This window comes from Toxorhynchites rutilus, chromosome 3 (assembly GCF_029784135.1).
Source record: "Toxorhynchites rutilus septentrionalis strain SRP chromosome 3, ASM2978413v1, whole genome shotgun sequence".
Taxonomy (NCBI): domain Eukaryota; kingdom Metazoa; phylum Arthropoda; class Insecta; order Diptera; family Culicidae; genus Toxorhynchites; species Toxorhynchites rutilus.
In genome coordinates, this window is record NC_073746.1 from 226881797 (window position 1) to 226905816 (window position 24020).

Sequence of the window (24020 nt, forward strand, 5' to 3'; positions counted from 1 at the left end):
AATAAAAAAAATATGTATGATTTGTTTTCATATGTGTTACAAATTATGACTACTTTCTAGTCAAATTTCTAACTATTTTCTTTTTATACAATATATGTCTTTGGGAACTGGCCGATACGGATCTTGCACAAACTGAACAAGCATTGCTGGGCTCAACTTGTTAAAATAGGCTTGAGCTTCTGCAATTGCACCCCAAATAAATTTCCCTGGGTCAACCAAAGCCACCAGTCGCTGTGAAGCAAATCGAGATGGTACGGTGGGAGAGGAAGCGCAATTCATTCAATTCGTCAGTACATTGTCTTGGTAAGACAGCACTCTGATGTGAGACCTTTTTTTATTTTAACTCTCAATCGATCAAATAATGCCATGCAACATCCGGCATTGATAGCTTTACCTTTCTGGAGATGAACAAAATATCATGCATGTCCAAAAAGTGGATGCAATGACCTGAAATGAAAATGTCATTCCAGGAAAATTTGGTCCGAATTGCGTATAACGGTAAATCTCCAAAACTGATAGAATCAGTCCATCGGAATAATCGATGATTCCATATTGAATAATACATTCAAGATTACAGTCCAGATCAGGAAGCGGACACAGGAATATATAGAAAAATTTAGAGTAAACCTGTCACAACCGGAAAGAGTAGATCAATAGATCGTTTCATTCTGAGACGACGAGCGTAACAGTTCAAAATTGGTGAGATTAGAGTGATTGGAAGTATTTCTTTTCTTAAAATATAATAGATATAAAAAGAAAAAGTTCCCAGTATTAAACTACCCTTCACTATCTAATAATTTTAGGAGTGATGATTGAAATAATTGAAACAGAAAAATCGTGAGCCAAGAATTTTTATTGTATAAATTTGATGTGAATTTATTGTAAAAAACAAATAAAGGTCATATTGGTTACAATTTGATTGAGAATGTATTTGCATCAGTGTGCTTTTGTACCTAAAAACGAAGCTAACTATAATAAAAGAAAAGTCAATCAAATCGATGTTGGTGATTTTTTCAATAAAAAGTAATTTGTACATCTAATGAGCATACATAAATAAACAAATGGAGCAAAAAAATCCTGGAATCGAAGAGTAAAAGCACTGTATTAGATTGAAAGTGGATCTTGATACAATCTGAACAAAGCCATACAAAAAATCATTTGCTTGTAATGTTGGACATATCACAGGTCAATTTGGTGTGTAATTACTCTATAGCACACTACACGAAGCGTACAAATGATTTTTCTTTACATGTTTTAGTAGGGCAATTAAGACAACATATCACTCATTTACTTGAATTTCTTTTTTATGTTTTTATTGATGAAAAAAGACTACAAAGTAAAAAAAAAAGTCCGAAGTAATATAGGCACAATTGTCAAGGAAAAAAAATTTAACCAAAAAAAAAAAAGAATGTCAATGTGGCCATTAGGGGTATAGTTAAGTTTCACGCTTGTCCACGAAGGGGGAAGCTGAAGTCTAAAAAAGTCGTTTCTCTGTCTTTGATCGCGTTGCAAGGTATGATCATTAAATCATATTTACAGGATTAACCGCCGGTTTTTTTATGCAAAACAAAAACATTCAGTATCTCTTCATAACTCTCTACAACACTCCGAAACGTACTTTTGCTACAGGAAAAGATTCGAAGTTCTTTTTTATCTATGAATTTCAATTGTACTGTCTTACTAAAACTTGTAAACTAAACGTCGGATAGTCATGAAATGAGCCATTAGAGATCATTTGATGGTTTGTAGTGAGGTAACGCAGGTGGTGAGCAAGTGTGTGTGACACAACGCAATGACACAAGTGATTTCTCATCCACTTGTACATCATTACAACTGTCTATTTTCTACATCACTTATTGTATTTCTAATTGTTTGAAACTAATTCAATACAAAATATTTCTCCAAAAATTAACTCTATGCTCTATACTACGAGGGTGGTTCAAAAATTAAGTTTCAGTGCATCAAAAATCGAAGAAAACAAAGTTAAGACAAAAAACAAGGTGATTTTCGTAATCTACGTTTTATTTTCTATTTTCCGACATAATCGCCGTAACGTTCGAGGCATTTTTCATAGCGTGGCACGAGTCTTTCTATTCCGAGCGTGAAGTGCGTAGCGTCCAACTTTTTGAAGTGCGATGTAACCACCGAACGCCTGTTTCATCACCGTACTATTACGAAGTTTTGGATCGATTAAGAACAAATGGCCAGATTTATTGACGAAAGGAGTGTTCCTCCTCCACGATAACGCGCGGCCCCATTCTGCTCGCGTAACTGAAGAGCAATTGAAAAAATTCAAATGGACTGTGTTCGAACATCCTCCTTACTCCCCAGACCTCGCCCTAGCGACTATCAATTATTCCCGGTGATGGAACAGGCGTTCGGCGGTCAACGATTCGATAACACTGAAGAAATTTGTGACGCAGTTACATCGTACTTCAAAAACGCACTACGCTACGCTATAGAAAAACTCGTGCCACGCTATGAAAAATGCCTCGAACATTACAGCGATTATGTAGAAAAATAGAAAATAAAACGTAGATTACGAAAATCACCTTGTTTTTTGTCCTAACTTTATTTTTCCGCGATTTCTGAGGCACTGAACTTATTTTTTGAACGACCTTCGTATTAAGGCAGTATTCTAGTCTAGAAATTTGAAAATTAAATTCAAAAATGTTTTCTTCATATATCTGAAATTCAGCCATTCAGCAATATTCCTTAGAAAAGGCTTTCCGAAAATCAAATTATTCATCGAGTTATAGCCATTTTAGTGATTCGGTATTCAATCAAGTACGGTCGTAACAATTAACTTCAAATGCGTTTTACTCGAAACAACGTTTTTCAAACTGGCGTACACGATAGCTCAAATTCGACTGAGCCGATTCATGTCGAGTTTATATGAATACAATCTGTATGCAGCTCTCTATCGTATAAAACAAATAAAAATCATACTTTTTAAAATATTACTATTTGAAAACAGGAAACGTTAAAGTAGAAAATTTTAAACGGCCTGTTTTACTTCAAACGGTCGCCATTTTGTCAAAAGCATGTTTTTGACTTGTCCGATATTCATGCGATATGGCGGTCTGCCATACAAATGAAGCATAAATTTCTGTATAACTGAAGAACTAATCAAGAAAATAGAGCCAAATTTGGCATGTGAATTTGTTCTACAATAACATAGTGACAAGCGAGGTTAGTCGATTTGATGTTTGCGTTAAAGAAATTGATTTTTGTTCGAAAGTGGAAATGGATTTTAATGTGATAAATCGCGCTCCTATATCTTCTTCTATCTATATAAATAAAAATGGATCACCGAATGTGTTGATAAGAGCAAAACTCGAGAAAGGAATTGTACGATTTAGGGCTGTCTTTATGATATCATATTTCCTGTATCAAACATTAATTCGATGTAACGGAGAAACATGTTATTTGCAAGTGGTTGAAAAATCTTGAACGAGAATTGTGTCTGAAAATAATCTGATATCTGAATATAATCTGATATTATAATGACGAGTTTTGGTAGAAGTACTAGGATTTTTATAGTAAAAGATAATTTTAAAGGGTAGATTATGAGGTCAATCAATGAACAGTTTTGCGATTGGACCCATGAACGTGCTCGTAAGAAAACGTGAATGTGACAACGAAAAATAAATTTTGGTTGGCCGGGTCAGCTAGTCACATATAAATGAACAAAAGCTTCAACTCAAAACGCATTAATTTCGGAAGTCAACAAAACCCTCATGGTAATCAGAACTTGCATTCCGAACAACAAATCCTTGCGGTTGCAGCTCAAGCTCGTACTCGCATTGTTATCAGATAGCATCTCCAATTGAAGGCAGAAGCAATGAATAACCACAGTATATCTTTGAACTGCGTAACCAAAATTGGTCTGGGAGTAAATTGTTCCTAGCCAACATTCCCATACTTAGTCAAATGTCACAGAAGACGAATAACCAAATTTCATGTAGAGCACATTTCACTACCCGACAATAAACTGCAACGAATAAACTTTATCGTGCAATTCTTGCATTTTTGTCTCACTCGAGTAAACTCTCTACAAACCACCGCACCTAGCCTTGAAACATCCTTACCCGTTTCCGCCTGTCTTCGTGTGCAAACTGCGAACAACTTCGTCTGGAGTCTGAGTGTTTTACTTGAGAGTCGTAAAACTCTGAAATCTAAAAAAATATTAGGTTGGCCAACTTATCACATTAGAAAGGAAAAAGACTCTTCTAACTTTAGCAGTACTCATTCTGTTGGTGACTCACAACATAGCAGAAAGACGAGCGTACTTTTTATTTTACTATTTTATTTATCTTACGGTTCTTTTTTCACTCTCCATATACTGATTTTAAATAATAAAGCATAATAAAAACGGGAGCGGGAAATAATATAATAGTATAAACATTACTTTGAATTAAAAATATATTTTATATACAAAACTTATGAAGTTTTCTTTCGGGGGCACTCATCTTCTGCTGGCGTATACTGTGGTTGCAATCTGTCGTGAGACTGTTACATGTTGTGATCGGGCTGGGGGATGATCCACTGACATCCGTTTCCAGGGTTGAAGATTGCGTTTCGAACATGTTCTGCTGGTGAATCCGGTCCTGCATGTATGTTTGTGTGTGATTGGAACGATGTTCTTGAGGGACTGTGTGACAGCGGATATTCTTAACTAACGCATATTTCCCAACAGTCGTTTAATTCTTGTTTTTTCCGCCGCTGGACTTGCTCTGGCTGGCGCCTGAAGGCCTACTCGAAATGGCATTACCCTGTTGGTGTCGATTTGTTCGCCACGCAAATGGTGAAAATGAAAATGGAAATAATAATCAACATTAATGGCTGGGTATAAGTTACCATTAAATCGGACAACAGTGACACGCGTGTTTCGAAATCATACCTTGCCCTGCTCAACGTCTCCCTCCAGTGGTAGTGGAGTAGTCGGAACCTCACAGTCCTCCGTCGGGGGTACAACACAGCGCAAGCTTCGCCGGTCGAAAACAAGCATCGCCGGGCAACGCTGGAGCCGCGGGTAGCCCCCCTGGCATTGCCAGTAACGGTTGCAGGATTTTCCTAGCGGAACGTTTCCATTAGCGTCGTCGTTGCAAAGGGCTACAATGTGGTAGAATAAATATTGTAGAGGACCTGGTTATATTTTTTCCCTCGCACACAAAAAGATTGTCACGGGACTTACGGTGCTTCTGGCATCCATCAACATTCTCGGGCCAGTCGCAGCTGTGAGCGTTTTCGTTGTACAACAGTCCCCCGATACAGAGCTGCTCGGTAGCCGTACCGTTCCAGCAAGTCCAATAGCGAGTACAGGACGTTTCGTGACCAAAGATGCCGTACAACCAGTCACAGTGCTCCGTTGAGATAGGTCCATCTGCAGGAAAAAAACCAGTTTGAATTATTTCTGAATTGAACTACACACGCATGTTTAGGTGATGGCCAAATATGTTCTAAGTTTCAATTTTTTTTCTTCATACATCATTTGCATACATCATTTGCTTACGGGAATGGATATCCTTCTGGCTATCAATACTATCGAACAATATAATGGATGGATATATCTAGATTGATTTTTGAATTGTCCATATGTGCATTTGTCGATCAATGATTCGAACAACTTGATTCACTTTCTATCGCGACCAGAGCGGTGGATTTGCAATATTGATGCATGCAACCAAATGTCCAAAGCTTGAACTTTGGACTTCATGCATCAATATTGCAAATTGACCGCTCAGATCGCTATAGAAACCAAATACAGTTAATCAATTATGGTCTACAAGCGTTTTGAGGATAATAAAAGAACTTTAGGTTGAAATTCAACCGGAATGCAACAATTTCTGCGGAAAATCGGATAAGGAACGTATCGAACGAGCAGGGATGCAGATGCCAGAAGCAGCTAGAGAAGACCGCAAATCCGATTTGACAACAAAAAAGCGATAGGAAGAACACCTTTTAAGCGTTTAAGGACAGTTTAATGGTCCAAAAATTGTAGACTGAAGATACGATGTAAAATAAATGAATATATCCAAAACGCGTTTTTCTCAAAACCATGTTTTGAAGACTGGTGGGAGTTCTACCTTTGGAACGGTCCATTTTTTTTCTCAAATTCTCCACTCAATTTCCTGTCATCGTACTTAGGATTTTTTGATGTTTTGAAAAAATTAAATTTTGGTTAATGTTTTTGTCGCGATTTTTTGTGATTTTTTTTTCGCCATTTCGTGAAAAATAAATATTTTGAAAAAATCCTACGTACGATGACAGGAAATATGCCCATATACAATATACCAGGAATTGGCTGAATTCGGTCCACTGGAAAAACTCGTACAACACCTACCAATTCACAAGGCTTGCAAGGGTCAACGAACCAGTTGCAGCTATTCAGGGGACAGTCCAATCAAAACTTTTTTTTATCAAGTAATATATACCTGACAAAACTGTGATATCAGATTAAACATAGTAATTTATTTTCTTGTTGAAAAAAAACGCGAAAATCACATACTTTTTATGGTAGTGTACTACTCCTTAAGGCAGTTTTCTTGCCTAGAAATTTGAAAAAAATCCAAAAAAAATTTCCTTCATACTTCTGTAGTTTAGACATTCAAGAACATACCCTAGAAATAAATTATCAAAAATCCTATTATTTACCGAGTTAGAACCATTTTAATGACGCAGTATCTAGCCTGGTACGCCCATAGAAATGAACTTCAAACGCGTTTTTCTCTAGTTTCTTCAAACTGGCGTACACGATATCTCAAGTTCTACTGAACCGATGCATGTCGAATTTATATGGATACAATTTGCAGGAATCTCACTATCGCATGAACCTCTAAAATATGATATGTTTTAAGTTTTACTATTTTTCAAAAATCGGGAAACCTAAGAAAAAATGTTCTAAGCCGCATTTTGTTTTTTATACAGCCGCCATTTTGTCAAAAAAATGTTTTTGACTTATCCGATGTTAATGCGATAGCGGCATTTTTACTGATTCAGAATCCGTTCGATTTTTTTGTTTAAGATAACCAGAGGGGTTAGAAATAGAAATCTCAACTAAGTACTAATAAAAATTATGCAAGTAATACTACGTTGAGACGGCGAAGTTCCTCTAGGAACGTCAGTGCCATTGAAGAAGAAGAAGATGTTTCCAATTTTCTTTCAGTATTCCTATGAGACTATACTACATCTATGCAACTAGAATCCAATGTTTCCGCAATTGTGGTAAAGAAAACCAACTGATTGGCTTCAAATTGATATATTGATCATCTAAATCGGCCCAGTGGTTCGAAAGTTATATTTTTTTGAAAAAAGTAATTTTTGGAAATAGGGGGACCATCGTTTGATTTGGAAAAATCATAACTTAAGAACAAAAAATAACGGCTCTTTGAATTTTGGATATGTTATGTATAAAAACCTCAGCATTCAAGAAAAAATATTTTAAAAATTTAGCGCCCTTGGTCCCGAGACCATGTAAACTATGGAAAACCAAAACAATCAATAATAACGAAAACAGAATCCATTTTTTCACAACTATTGTATTTTTTCAGATAAGACTAGCTAATTGGTTTCAATTTGGTATGTTGATCGTCGAGATCGGTCTAGTAGTTCATAAGTTATGATTTTCTGAAAAAAAGGATTTTCTGGAAAAAGGGGAAAATCAATTTTTCGGACCACCCTAAAATAAAAATGGGCACCCTAATAAAAAAATTGGAAAATACGAGTCTAATATTTTGCGATAAGAAACCAAACTATCACTTTTTACGGAAATCTGAGAACCATTATATCGGTTTGGCATGGAATGGCATAGTAAATTTTTTCTATTTTTTCTAATCATCTATAAGATTTTCCAAAGTATTCTATCATTCTAGTTTAGGTGAAGACAAACTCAACGATTTACAGACGACGCTGATCAGATCAGCCGTTCTTCTGTGATGACATTTTACATGTACGTGGGAAAACCCATTTTTTTATATATTATATAAAGAAGCGCGTTCCACCTGAGAGTCCATTGCCATTTTCGCTTCACACCAACACAAAGCTTAATTCCGCAAACGCGAAATCCGATTGGACTAACAATTATCATTGTAGAATATATGGGGATTTTTTTTCGAACATTTCCTCAAAGTTTTTGAAAAATTTCAATTTTGTTCTCACCATAACGTTACGAAACGAATACAACAAAATAATGACGGCTCGAATTGGAGGATTCCTTCCTCGGGTTTCGTGCTTAGCAACATATTTGGAGATACTTTTTCGTTTATATACATGGAAGTGATTTCCCGATATGTGATTGCCGATTTCACACATAGATGGCATTAATGGTGTTTGCGAATGTCTTATGTCAATGTTATGATTTGTTTTCCTCTTACGTTTGTTCACTGTCACTTTTAGTTTACATTAGAAGCATATTACACGTGTTTTTGAGAAAGTTGTTAGGGTCAGGGGTCAGTTTTAGCATGGAGTTCAAAAACGAGCATTTTCGTCATATTTTGCTTTTTCATTTCCGTAAAGGAAAAAACACAGCGCAAAAAGACTGTGCTGAAATTGGTTTGATAAGTTTCGTTCTGAAGATTTTTAGCTCGGAGATGAACAACGTTCAGATCAACCAATGAAAACTGATAATGAGCAAATCAAAACCATTATCGGATTAAATCGTCATGTAATTGGGCAAGGGATTGCAGAGAAGGTGAAAATACCAAAATAAACCATATACGATCGTATAAAACGTCTTGGGTTCGTTGAAAAACTTGATATTTGGGTACCACATAAACGGAAAGAAATTCATGTTTGCGGTATGCATCTCAAACCCGATCCTATTTTGAAGCGAAAAATTGCTGGCGATAAAAAATTGATTGTCTACAATAATGTCAGTCGAAAACGATCATGGTCCAAGCATAATGAACCACCACAAACCACCTCGGTATTCACCAAAAGATGAATTAACTTTCTCTTTGGTGATATTGGCAAGGAGTGAAGTCTACTGTCGGCAACTGGACAAACTGAATGCAGCGATTATCGAAAAACGTTCAGAATTAGTTTACCGTAAGGGTGCCGTCTTCCACCAGGACAACGCCAGACCACACATCTTTGCTCACCCGCCACAAATTAATGGAACTTGGTTGGGGATTGATGTTACATCCATCATATAGCCCTAACCTTGCACCATCAGATTACTATCTGTTTCGATCTTTGCAAAACTACTCGAATGGTGAAACTTCTAATGATGATGAAGCTGTGAAATCACCCTTGAAGTACCGTTTTGTCTCATATTCCGAACAGTTTCAAATTCCGAACACTTTATTTCACAATATAAATTTATTCTTTGAGGTATAGACTTAATTTTGACATCATTTAAAGATATCGATACAACCTATTATTTATAATATTAGACATTTGCAAAAAAGTGACAGACAAAATCAATGATAAAATGTTTGCGTTAACAAATTCCTGAAAAACAAGCATCGTTAATTTTTCAGTTTTTGTAGTTGTTTCAACTATTTTGTTTGTTGTTTTCATGTTAAGTGCTAGAGAATGTAAGAGCCTACAATAACTGGATGAAAAAAATATATTTTATGCAGAAATCTTCATTGAAATTAATATTGAAGTAGTGTTCAGAATATAATTCAAGTTTCTACACATGATTCAAATTCCGAACAATTCATTTTTAAATTTAAATTTACTGAACTTCAATGTTATAAATAATTGAATAAACAAAACCCTTTAATTTAATATATCGATCATATGAATCGGTCTAGTAGTTTAGAAGTTATAATTTTTTGAAAAAAATGCATTTTTGATGTTCGAAAATTGAGACAAAAGTGTTCGGAATATGAGTCAGTGACAAAAATGGTGTTCGGAATTTGAGACAAAAGGGATTAAACATATTTTAAGTTTTTCACCATGAATATGTATTTGTAAATGAATTTTATTGTAGTCAAATGAAAAAGAAGGCTCTATTATATCATAAAAAATCAAATTAATTTCGCAAAAAAGTACCATTTCGAGTAATGAGACACTGTTTAATGGCCATCAAAGCTTAAGTGTTCGGAATTTGAGATAAAACGGTAGTTGTCTGAAAGATGGCAACAGGTCATCGTAAAAAATGGAAATTATATATTTGATTAAAGCTCATTCTATGTTCAAAAAAAATGTATTTCATTTGTAATTAAAAAAATCGGCAAAACATTTCGGGCAACCCAACAGTAATATGTGACGCATCTCAAGAATGTTGCATAAAATGGTAATTTTACTCTGCGATAGGTTTGTGAAATTGACGCCTATCATTGTAAAAAAAAGCATTCTCAATTATCCAAAGTCTGCCTAAATTTAAAAAAATATAGTTGTATCTCTACGAATAAAAATCCCAGAAGGTCTGTTAATTCACCTTCCATTTGCTTTTGGCATCACCCTAATTACAGTATATTTTCTAAAACACAGTTTATGTGTCTGTACATTGCAAAAGTGATAAAAAATGTAAAAAAAACAAATTTCCCCTAAAAAAAATTATTAATGTTTCAATTTTCAAAAATGTATCATACAAATTCAATTCTGTCAACTGATTGTACACAGCTAAACAAATTGATAAAAATTGATGACGTAAAATAAGCCATTTCTTGCAATGACCGATAGTTAATAAAAACTCAAATATGTTGTTAAACGCAAATGGAAGCTGCGTTATCAGAAAAATGTAATCAGTTACACTTTTTCAATTACGCACCACTATCCAGAGTACTCTCTATCTTCATTGCTTAATTGCTGAAATAGTATTGCTAAAAAATTGTTGTAATACAGTAATACAGGGAAACTTAGATGTAAGGTACCTTTCACTTTCAAAATTATACGTTGCAACTTTTCTCATGATGTTTCCCTTCATACTGTTGATTGAGGGTAAATAGATAGAATGGCCGCTTGCTTGTTAAACAAAACTTTTACCCTGTAACAGTGCCCTACTTCCGATGTATGGAAGTGTGGTTGGTAGTTGTATGGACTATTCATATAATTTTCGTTCAGAATTTGAAAAAATATATTTTGAGAATAATGAAATTTAATTTTTCAAATATTTTTTTCAGTGTAATTTTTATATCTTTTTTATGTTTTTATGAAAGATTAAATTATTTTCTATATTTCATTCTCTCACTAAAATGTTGTAGGTTTAAACGTTTTAAGTAATTTTTTCGAAAAAAATCTAAAAATAACGTTAAATTTCAAACTTGTCAAACCAACAAACCAACCAACCAACTCAAAAACTATAAGAACTTAAAAAAAACGGACAAACAAGACGTTTGGTCAGACTATGGAATATAGGAAATTGTTCAAGCTCATATTAAAAAAATAATTTGAATGAATATTTTGAAAATTGTAATTGTTTTTTCTCAAAAATATATTTTACGAACGAAAATCGTATGAATATTTCATACACCTACCATACATTGGAAGAAGGGCACTGTTAATTTATTTATTTAATTTGGCCTCGCGTCTTTATAACATGGATTGATTCACAATGCTTCATTGCTCATCCCACCACATCCTACACAGTTCCTTTGAATCAATGCAAGCCAGAAAAACCGAATGTCTATCTTTGACGATAGAAATTCTTACCGAACGGGAATTGAACCCGAAGCCCCCAGCTTGGCAAGAGCCACGCTAAGCACTAGGCCATTCGGACCACGAAATGCACTGTTGCATTTGGTTTTTTTTTTGAGAATTTAAAAAAAAAATACGTTTTTGAGAAAAAACCATTTTAATCTTTAAAATATTTTTTTTGCATTTGAACAATTTCCTACATTTCATTCTTTGTCCAAATCCAAATGACCAAAATTTTGTAGGTATCATATTTTTAAGATAGACAATTTAGTAAAAAATTGAGAAAAAAAAACTTTGACCCTTTCCGAAATGTCGCCAGATTATTTTTTGGAGATTTCAAGTATGCAAAGTTGCTCAAATGACCAATATCTTTCCACCCACAACGTTTCACTGCAATCTGAGATGGTGCTACCAATTCCTAATTTAATGGAAATATGAGAACCACTATATCGGTTTGGCATGGAATGGCTGAAAATGTGCATCACGAGCCATTTTCTCATCACAAAGGGCCAAAATATTCAAACATGAATTTCCTCAATGTAATAAGTAGAAATTTCCTGATGCTTTCTAGAAAATAAAAACATAATGCATTCAACATATGTACTGAGAATACACGTTGCAGTACAACTACAACAAAACTGTATTTGATTATTCAGACTGTATAAACGTTACCACAAATCAATAATAATCAATATTTCATGTATAGGAACGATTCTTGTCAACAATATGCAAATATATAATGCAATCCTTTTCACTACTTACTTGCCAACTGCTTGCCTTCGCAGTAATCCGACCGCCATGGGTAGTCACAACCCTCCGTCACGCCACGATGCTTCCCGGCAAACACTAGCCCATTGGGGCAGTCGTACAGCTCCGGTTGGTTGTTGACACACTCCCAGTACCGATCGCAATATGTCACGTCACCCACCACTTTCGATTTTGTTTTACACGGGTCCTCCTGATCCTGTCGCTGCGCGGCGGTGAAACCTGCAAACATCGGAGAAGAAAACAAAATTAGTAGTTAACTGTGTGCACACCAGATTAGCAACGTATCGGAATAATTGGTGTATCAACAATTTAGCGTAGACATTCCAAGCACCAGCCACCGAGTTAAGATGTAGCGATTCTAATTTAACAAATATGCGTGGCTTCCCAAACGAACCACGATGGCATGGAATCGAAGCGAGTGAGTATGGGCATGTCCTCCCACAGCGTGTTGCTTTAGGGTTGGACGGATCACAGGGATACATCGATGATTGATTTCATGAGTATGGTTGATTCTATGAACCTCACAAAGCAGATTCTATTTCAGATTTTTCCCCCACGATTCAACCCTGACTACGAACAGAACTTTCCGCCAGCATTAGTACGGTAACGAGGATCCAAAGTGTGATAAAATATGACAATCTTCTCGCCGAGAACCCCTGACGATGATGCTGTTCTCCGATATGGTAAACTTTCAAACAACGCTCGCACGTTCGAGAGCAAAATATCAAATGACAAAGTTGAGTGCTCTTTGAGCGAAACCACTTGACAGTAAATGCAAATGAACAACGCCCATCCCTCTGCTCTGCAGTCACGCGGTTTCGTTAAACTCACGCCTCGCCATGGCGGGGAACAACGGAAGGAGGCTCGATGCAAAAACAACCTTCGACTACTTCAACCAAGCTGCGGCCGCGAAAGTGCAAACTTTTGATGGTAGTCTGTGTAATTGAATACACTTAACGTCGTTTAAAAGTTTACTATTGATCTGCAATCCAAATCAGTTGAGAAAGTAAATAAGCGTCTGGTCTGTTTCCGAGGCTGCGGAAGGCTCATGTGCAATGAAAGAACGGAAGAATAGCCCACTTGAATTTCTTCATACCCAACAAGATTATAAATGCAATACTTATGTGCAATCCGAATAGTTGATGACAGCATCCTTTTTTTTGCAAGATTGATAATTGTAAAAAGAGCGTTACAAATAATGAAGACAAAAAATTTAAAAAAATATCTACGCTGTTTCTGATATTAGGCTGTCAAAAGAGTCCTGCGGTATTTTTTTTTAATTTTCATTTGTTCATAAAATTAGTTACAATCATCTGTTTTAAGTCAAATATGCGCCGTTTTGTTCGATGACTTGTTCCCAACGAGATGCCAACTTCATAATACCCCTGTTATAGAAGCTCGCTTCCTTATTGGCAAAAAACTCGGATAGCCAATTTTCACAGGCCTCTTTTGTGGCTAACTTCTGACTACCTAGCTCGTTCGCCATGGACAAAAACAGGTGGTAGTCACTTGGTGCAAGGTCCGGACTATACGACGGATGCAAAAGAACCTCCCATCCGAGCTCCCGGAGCTTCTGGCGCGTCATCAAAGAAGTATGTGGCCTGGCGTTGTCCTGATGGAAGACAATGCGGCCTCTGTTTATCAAAGATGGCCTCTTCTTCATGAGTGCTACCTTCAAGCGGTCCAGTTGTTGGCAGTACAGGTTCGAATTGAGCGTTTGGCCATAGGGAAGCAGCTCATAATAGATTATTACTTGACAATCCCACCAAACACACAGCAGAACCTTCCTGGCCGTTAATGAGGGCTTGGCCACCGTCTGAGCCGCTTCTGTGGGCTTCGACCACGACCGTTTGTGCTTCACGTTGTCGTAAGTGACCCATGATGTTCATCGCCAGTCACCATCCGCTTCAGAAACGGTTCGATTTTGTTGCGATTCAGCAGCGATTCACATGCGTCGATACGGTCAAAGATGTTTTTTTGCGTCAACGTGTGTGGCACCCATACATCGAGCTTCTTTGTGAATCCAAGCTTCTTCAAATGGTTAATAACGGTTTGATGACTTATCCCCAGCTCTTGGACGATGCTACGGCTGCTACTACGCCGGTCTTTCTCGGCTAATTCAGCGATTTTGTCGCAATTTTCGACGACAGGCCTGGAAACTGTATCGGGTCCATGAACTGCACAAATTTTATTGGCAGCTTGAGATGCATTTTTGCCTTTTTTTTTATTTAAATCGTTTATTTTTACAGGCTCAGTTACATAGGTTTAAAGGAGCCGAACTCCTTACTGTATTGTTACTAGTATATATACATTTTTCCTTAATTCTAATGTTAATAATATAGGAAACCGATTACTCGCGGTCAACTCGAGTTTAGAAGGGTGACATATTTTCTTCAGGAAAAGGAGGGGATATGAGGATATGTTGACAATGATCACACTCACACTCTCAATCACACTCATCACACTCAATTCTTAAACCTATCTTATATCTAATATGTATTTACATTTCATCTTATTCTTAAGAAGGGATCCGATCTCTCACAAAGGAAAAGGAAAAGGAAAAACTAAGGGTATAAGGACAATCACACACGAAGATCGATAGCTTTAAGGAATACATATATTTGGGACATGTAATCAAGGTCTAACCGAGCCAACACGTCTCTCACCGGCACCATGGGCTGCCTTCCTCGGGCCCGAAGGGTGACTACTAAATTCGATCTGGCGACAAGATACAGCTCGCACGACCAAACAACGTGCTCGATGTCGTGGTAACCTTGGCCACAAACACAAAGATTGTTGTCGGCAAGATTAATACGAAAGAGTAGCGCATCTAACGAACAGTGATTGGACATGAGTCGGGAGAAGGTGCGAATAAAGTCCCGACTCAAGTCCAGACTTTTGAACCATGGTTTGAGGCTAACCTTAGGGATAATTGAGTGGAGCAATTTTTGCCTTTGTCATAGTAGTACTGTAAATATGTCGGATTTTCTCTTTATTTTGCTCCATATTTGCGACACTATACTCATGAACGACTTAACCAAACAAAACACTGGCAAGGACTATATTATAGCGTGCAAAAATACCTTTCCAACAAGCTACAGTATGACTCGATACAATGAATACAACTAGAACTACGCGCTTACAGCGATACCTCGCGGAAATACCGCAGGACTTTTTTGACAGCCTAATATAATTTCCTGGAATATCATTTCTGTAAGGTTATTTTTAATGTGATTTTTTTCGGATGTTAGGAATAAAGTGAAGTGTTCGGGTAGTATCTATTCCGAAGCAACGGGGTGTAGCAGAACGAATTCTAATGAATATTTTGGAACTTTAGGACAATACCTAAAGCATTACACAGGGGTATTTGAAAATTCGAAAAATTGCCAAAACGGTGGCCATTTTTGTTTAAAATCAGTTATTTTTCATAAAAAATCGCTGTTTAGAAGCTACTAAAAAATCGAAAACCCGAGATATTAAAAACTGGCTATGTAACGCTTTAGATAATTCATTTTTACATGCTGATAAAAAATTTCAGCCAATTCGGTCGAGTAGATCCTGAGATATCGATACTACCAGTTGGATAAACATGGTTTCGAGAAAAACGCGTTTAAAAAATTCGTACAGCAATACTATATCCCTTGAGGTAACCTCATACTTTTGGCTATAACTTCCCAACGAAATAAAATATCGAAAATCCTTTTAGGACAACATTTCTAAAGGTATAAGCAAAAAATTGGTTTATCTCGATTTCCCAGACCAGATTCATCCTCCCCCCCTTAACTTGGTATGTCGGTCATCTGAATCGATCCAGTTATGAAGTTATGAATCAAAAAAAATGTTATTAGAAAAAAGGAGAAAAATTGATTTTTGGACCTTCATAAAGAAAAAATAAAGAAATATCAGTCTAATATTTTGCGATAAGGAACAAAACTACAAATTTTAACGAAAACCTTAGAACACTACTTCGGTATGGCATGAAATGGCTGATATTCAAAAATCCAGAAAGAAATGTTTTTTTTTTAATTTTTGAGATATATTGTTCACTTTAATATTCAATCCTAAGCTACCCTGCTTCTCCATTGGTTCAGGACGACCTAACCGTTATATGGTGAACCATGGTAATTGTTTTGTCTGAAGGCAAAACATCATAGACCACAAAAACAAAATATTCAAAGCAAACGAAATTTCATTCGCTGTAAAAAGTTCGAACATAAAAAAGTTACAATCGCATAAGAAAAAGTAAATTAGCTTTAAAAGGTGACCTTATCTTATTGAGAATATGACAAGATTCCACCCTAAGGACGAAATGGAAGAACACGTGCCTGTAACTTTTCGATCAGAAATAAATATAAGGTAAATGATTTTGGTTTTTCCAGTCAAAAATATGATCTTGGTTTGTCCACTTTTTTGAATGCTCAAATTCAGCACACCTGTGTCAAATCAGGTATTCGAATGTTTCCAAGCATATCAATAAAATTGTCTTTTTCATAATTTACAGTGGTTTTATAGTATATTTTTATGGATTCACATGCTTAAAGGATTATAAAATCTACCTTCTATTGGTGTCAATGCGCCCCACTTCTGAGCCAGCTTTTAATCAATCACCAGATGATTATTTGGCACGTATTCAGACCTTTTCTGGATTATAACACTTACAAATATTGTAAACATCATGCTTGCACACCATTTGTATAAGATTTACATAGCAAAACCATTAACCATTAACGTTAACAAACCCATTATCGCATTTCGATTACCTCAATCCTGATCATGAGTTGTCCAATTCACAGGCAAAACAGTTCACTTTTATGAACCGTTCAGTGACCAACCGTTCACTTAAGTGAACTAGTTCTTTTGAGTAGTACACTCACTCTTTCGTACATTAGAGGGATATGCCAAAGCAAGTATTAAAAAGTGTGAGATGTTATGTAGGACTGTTCTTTTCATTCATAAAATGCTGTTTGTTAGCAATAATTATATGTCCGAATTTTGTTAAAAATATCATACAGTGGTAGACATTCGTTTAGCCGCACCCTATTTTCCCTCAATATTTTTAAAAATAAGTCAATTCTTTGTACAGTTTAGCTCATAAAAGACGATTATTGTTTATTTTCATCGAATTCGTTCTAAAAAAAAGTACAAATTCACATTTTGTTTTCTAAGTTTTGTTTTTTTGTTTTTTGAGTCCAATCGGTAGCTAATATTTAGCATGTCCACCTCCATTTCGGATCACTTTGAAAACTCGATTTGGCATCGAATCAGACAGCTTTTAAAGTGTTGCCATATTGATTATAGCCCAACATTCCTGAATTACTGCCTTGAGAATGGAAATGTTGTCAAATTGTCATCCGTTTGCATAGACCATCTCGGCCAAGACTCTCCATAGGTTCTCTATGGGATTGCAATCGATTGCCAACAGGCCATTCAAGAAGCGGAATGTCCTTTTCGGCAAACCATACCTTCGATTGCTTGGAAACGTGGATCTATGCATAATCCTGCTGACATCCTCGGTAGCGTTATTCTCAATATGGCCAATCAAAACGTCCTCCAGTAATTGAAGATACTTCTCGGAGTTTATTCGGGTTAAAATGAAACAAATGAGATGCTTGCTGTGATGGGAAACGTCTCCCCACACTGTCAAACTTCCGCCTCCAAAGTTTCGCTTCGATCTCACGACATGCCGTTGACTTAAATTGTACCAATAGCAACTGTAATAGTCCGGACCATCCAAATTGAACTTTTTTTGCCGAAAAATACAACATTTCTCCATTCTAGTTTCCATTCCATGTATTGCCGGGCGAAAATGAGATGGTTCTGCTTATGTGTGGCGGTCAGTTTCGGCTTCACTTGAGGTTTCTTCCACATGATGTTTGGTGACTAATTCAAGATGCGCGCAATATGCGTCTTCGTTACTGGAACAACCGATGCTGCCTTAATGTATGAGCAGGACATCGTTTCCTGGTTGCTTCGTGTCTTATTCGACCTTTAAGACGCAAAGTAACTTTGTTGTTCCCATTTGTTGGTCGTTATATCCCATATTTCTGGCACTAAATATTTGAAGAAATTCCGTACCACTTTCTCAGATAGACCAATTTTTGTTACGATCGAGCGATTAGAAATCTTTGGTTCATTGAATATCTTTATTATTTTCCATCCCTCTTCCGTCAATAGAATACCTTTCGCCATTCCTTTAAATTCTACGTAAATCACTAATCTAACCAACTTCTTACGTTGCACATCTAATATTTATCTTGTAAATTGAACTTTCCCCAATATTTTTTTCAAAAAACAGATAAAGGCTAGGTGATTATGCGAAAACTCGATTTCTATGCCCTGCGGCTAAACGTATGTCTCGGGAAAAAACGACGTTTGAATGTTTATATCCACCGATGCCGCTTTGTGTGTGTGTGTGTGTGTGTTTGTGGGTGTGTGTGTGTGTGTGTGTGTGATTGTGACAATAAAAGTGACTTAAATATACTATCACTACAGCAAATAAGTATACCCATAAAAAGAACATTCATAGTTGTTTTGTAAGTGTTTCAATTTTTTTTCAAGTGCGGCTAAACGAATGTCTATCACTGTAGCAGAATAGAAAATCAAACCATGATTTTTAAATTTTGATTTAGTTTGAGCCGTGATTCATTCTTTTCAGCACAAACTAGCGTTGCGTTGCTTTTCTTTAATGTTTTGCAATAACTGCTATAGCAAAACTGTACCAAAACGCGAAAGACTTTCTCGAAATTATCGAGCACAATATGATATAATATAAAAACATTTCATATCAGCGATACAAATTTTTATTTACTGTTGAAAAATACTGTTTGAATCGTTTCGTTTTCAACTATATTTTTTGTGGGGTAGATTTGCATATCTTACTGAAATATTTACCCTCAACTTAAAAATATGAAATTAAAACTTTATTTGATAAATAATCGAACAATCCAATTTAAGAACCATCGTATCCTGAAATATTGCGTTTTATTATGAAAACGACAATACCGACGTCTTATTTTTGTTATTTCATGGAGCTATCGTTTGTTTCCATTCGTTAATTTCAGCCAGTGGTCATCGTAAACAGTTCGTTCTGAACTGGTTCTGAACTGCATATGCAGTTCATCGTTCACCGTACAGTTCGTTCTGAACTGAACTGTATACAGAGTTCAGCCAGCGGTCTTAACGTGCTGCAGTTTGTTTATTGTGTCCTTCGCGCATAGCAGTTCTCTGTGTTGGTGTGTTGAGGTGAACACTTCCAAAATGCCCAAGAAAAGGCAATATTCTGAAGAAAGCTAAAATTATGAATGGATCAATATGATGACAGTAAACTCAAACAATGATAAATGCAACATCTACTTGAAAAATCTTTTTTTTTATTTAAAAATGTTAATTTCTAAAACCGGACAAACCATGATCATTTTTTGGACAAACATGATCAGAGGTGGTCAAACTTTGATCATAATTTCACTTTGAGGAAAATGGTTGAAACACATAAAAAATTGTATAATTTCAACGCCTTATGGTAGTACATATTAGCAACTGGAGACTTGGGGCTTTTCAAAACCCCAAACTCGCATCGATTATATGTGATTTTCATGAAGAAAAATCGATTTGCATTTACTAGTTGCGTAAAACACCCTAAATCGGACAAACCAAGATCATTTACCCTACTTGATAACCTATCACAGAAGCATGAAATACGTTTAACTTATCGTTACGAATGAAACTAAATTCATTTTGCCTATTTGTCACACCAATAAATAAAAGTGATCTGCCCGCCGTACTGAAGATTACGCATGAAGCAGAGTTATACACCGCGCGATGTAACGCAAGTGGTCTTTACCTTAACGACCAAAGTGAAAGTACGGCGAAATTATGTAGCAAAGCGCCTGGATAAACTCGTTTTTTGATTATCGCGTATAAACTCGTATTGCCAGCAATTCGCTTGCTGTTTCGCGAAAGATCACGTGCCCACAGTTTGCCTGCGCATCGTCGCTTCTGATTTCCCGCCACAGTTTCATTCGTTCATTACGCTTCGCTAATTTTACGACTGCGGTATTTGCTACGCAGTCTGATGACGCACACATTCATACTGGGAAAATTAGTATGGAGTTAATTATGATTCTTCCGCAGCATACCACCCTCCCCCACCCATGCGAATTGATCAAAGTGAGCTCATAAACACCCTATCGTTATCGTACAATTAAGAACACGATAAAAGCTAATTGCGGAGAGGTGCCACAATTTGTGTAAATATTCCAGCCAAGCTACGAATGAAATGTGAGGAAACGGGAAAAGCTTCAAAAATGAACAGTTCTGATGCGAATATTTTCGCAATACATTCCTGTTGCGATGAACAGAAACAAAGCTACAAAGGTGAAACTTCAACAGCAACACAGTTCCATCAGAACGTCCACTTCCCATTTCAGTGAATAGTTACTTTATTCCCAATGCTCCCAAGTGGAGTCAAAGAGTGGCACTTGCACTGGACCAAAGTGTTCTCCCGTAACTCTTGTTTATAATTATATTTGATCGCTCGAGTTCACTTCGCCGTGCTTGATTGCAGCAAACGGGTATTTCTGGGATGAATGAGCAATGCAGCTTCAGCTGAAAGAACAAAAGCAACGCTCAACAGCAGGAGTACCAACAAAAGTATACTAGATGGAAAATATGCTCTACTTGACAAACTGAACCGTAGGATTCGGGACAGTTAACAGGACAAATAACATTCGAAGAAGGTTGGGTTGTTCTGGAATTAATTCTGCTGAACTGCCGAAAGTGGTGATTCTTGAACATCTTCTTTTTGAATGGCATTAACGTTCCCTGTGAAACTTTTGCCGTCTCAACGTATGCATTAACTAGCGTCATTTATTAATACTTAGTTGAGATTTCTTAAGCCAAATAACACGCCTTCAATGCATTCCGAGGGGCCAGCTCTAGAATACGCGTGACCTCAGTGCAAGTCGAAGGAAATTTCTCTGAAGAAAAATCCCACGGCCAGAACGGGAATCGAACCCGAACACCCGGCATGATAATGTGAGACGCTAACCACTCGGCCACGGGTGCACCTAAATCTTGATTCTTGAACATATTCTCTTCCAATTGTTTTTTCTAATTCATTCGAGTTAACATTCCGGAATTGAATGCGACTTTCGTGGCTATGATGCTATATTAAAATTATTAAATCGTGGAATCAAGATTACTCACGCCCAAGCTTAATACTATCAATACAAAAATGTGTATGCAAATATCAACTCAACTATGTACCAATAAACATAATGTAACACTGCGTAAAATAGCTACATGGGCTGCGAATTTCCTTGTATTGTCATTAACACGTTGAGTGTCACGGTTTTATAGCGATCGGATGGACATTTTTAAACGTATTAGAAGCATCGTTCTTATCGTAGTGGAAGGTGTTTCTGTTCGAAAAGTAATGCTTATGAGCTTATATGCTTATATTATTTACCTTTATTATCATATGTTATAATGTCAGTCACCGGTGACTGACGTGGCAGGAATCCAAATCGAAAAACATGTTGCGCAGTCGACCGGGAGATCTAAGGCATTTTCTTTCCTTTATTCACAAAAAACTCGACCATTTTTCTCTGTGTCTAAGAACTAACTGCTTTATTTTATCCTTAGAAAATAAATACAAGTTTTGCTTAAACCTATTACCTCTTTCGAATATAATAAACAAAACGAACTTACGATAAGCTCTCCGCTATCGTAACACCAAAACATAAACAAAACCCTATCGTAAAACTAGACCTATGTCACACAGACCTAATCACACGATCCACAAACAAGGATCGTGCAAGAGAGACGTATTTATTTATTTGGGATCTACCCGAGCCTACCATAAAATGTATTCTATGATTCACACGATCCGCAAAAAGGATTGTGCTATCAAGATATGTTTATTTTTCCTCGATCCGTCACTATCATAAAAATGGGTAAACAAATCCATCTCTTATTATGAGGTCGCTACAATGTCATATTTTATGAAGTAGTTTTAATGTTAATAACTATTTTCACTGCAATCGGTTTTTGATTATTTGCATATCAATCAAAGCGAGAATTCTTTAAGATTTAATATATTATAGATTACGATTTCCTAATGTATAAATAGTTTGAATTAACGAAAATTAAAAGCGTTCCTTCTTTCCCATACGTTTGTTCTGTGCATTTCAGAGCTAACCTGCCCGTACTGTCAATACCGAGCAAATAATGTAGCCGTGAGACACAGATTTGATAAAGGGAACGACGAGGTAAGACGACCACCATAAGCATAGAGTACAATCAAACACAATGTATTCAAAATAAAGGATTCCATTACGTCAGCATCGATCTTCAGGATGTTTTACGGAATCATGTTGGTTTTATAGAAAGTTCATTTTTTATTTCATAATGGTATATGATAAATTATAAAAGGTATGAAAATGGGACTAATAAAATCATACCGGGCAAGATTAGTCACCACTAGGGGTGAGAAGGCCACATGGAATAACTCGTGATTCTAGCCGTATAGAGGATAATTGTTTCCGATAAAATTGTACTACAGATCAAGACCGTTGCTCTTTAGATCAAACGTGACAAGAGTGGGAAAGGTAATTGTCCCTGAATTACCTCTAACGTGCTCAATGCGCAACCCTTGTGGAATTATCATAATTAAAATTATTATACGTAGCATTTGAAAAAAAATCAAATTTAACATGAATGCGCCTTGAGTTATTCAAATACACACGCTAGAATTGGTATACATAATTGAGGGTAATGCAATACACTGAAAAAAATTATTATAATTGTCCAATAGTTCATTGTATCAATAATCTACAGCAGTGGTGGCCATTCGGAGGCCCGCGGACCGCATGCGGTCCTCAAGCGTTGTGCATTCTGTCTGCAGCCTGATTTTGAAAAAAATATTTCATATGGTCGAGAATACGGTTAAAAATTTGTCCATACAACTGAATAAAAATAACTATGTGAGTCATTTTTGTCAACTGTGTATACAAGCTGATTATTTTCTGTTACCTTCTGACAATTGTTCTTGATAGTAATCAAAGGATTTTTTTTCGTGCTATTCTGTTCACACTCGCATAAATTCGTGCAAGTAACGGCAGTACCTGCAGGCAACTTTTTCGAGTGTTTTATGAGAAAGAACGGAATGCACGAAAGCGTGGGTACCTAAGAGAGAGAAAATTTAGAAGAGAATTCAAGGGATGAAAGACCTTTGGGCTAAAGTTCCTTAAAAACAAGAACTGAACAAGAACGGGGAGAATGCATTCGATTTATGCTGCGCTCTCGCCATTGGAGGGCAGATTAGTTCATTCACCATTCCAGTGTCTATTGACAATCCCTTTTTTTCTTTCTCACTCCCGACACATCGTCACTCAATAATTAACCTATGCCCCTCAATTTCATGCAAATTTGTGCAGGCTAAGAATATCACTTCACTTCCATACAGTGTCGTTTCGCTTCACATTCATTCATTTATTTCATTCTTCACACTGAAGGGAAGTTATCAAATCTTCGAATGAAAATGAAAAGTTATTATAGTTCTCATGAGTGTCTTATTTCGAATGAAAATTTATAGCCCATTCGGATGAAAATGAATATAGCCCATTCGACCAGTCAAGTGAAAACGCCTGATTTCAAGTTCAAAG

The 24020-nt window shown here is 36.4% G+C and overlaps 1 protein-coding gene across 1 annotated transcript in view; it reads right to left on the reverse strand.

Annotated features, from left to right (window-relative positions):
• Positions 1-4289: 4289 nt before the first annotated feature.
• Positions 4290-24020, reverse strand: part of LOC129776080 (protein obstructor-E-like) — a 44618-nt gene continuing 24887 nt past the window's right edge. Inside the window, exons 3-6 of the mRNA XM_055781480.1 lie at positions 12352-12576; positions 5198-5386; positions 4904-5115; positions 4290-4775 (exon numbers count right to left, since the gene is read on the reverse strand). Coding sequence (XP_055637455.1) covers positions 4704-4775; positions 4904-5115; positions 5198-5386; positions 12352-12576 — 698 coding nt within the window. The 3' untranslated portion in view covers positions 4290-4703. The remainder of the gene's footprint in view (positions 4776-4903; positions 5116-5197; positions 5387-12351; positions 12577-24020) is intronic.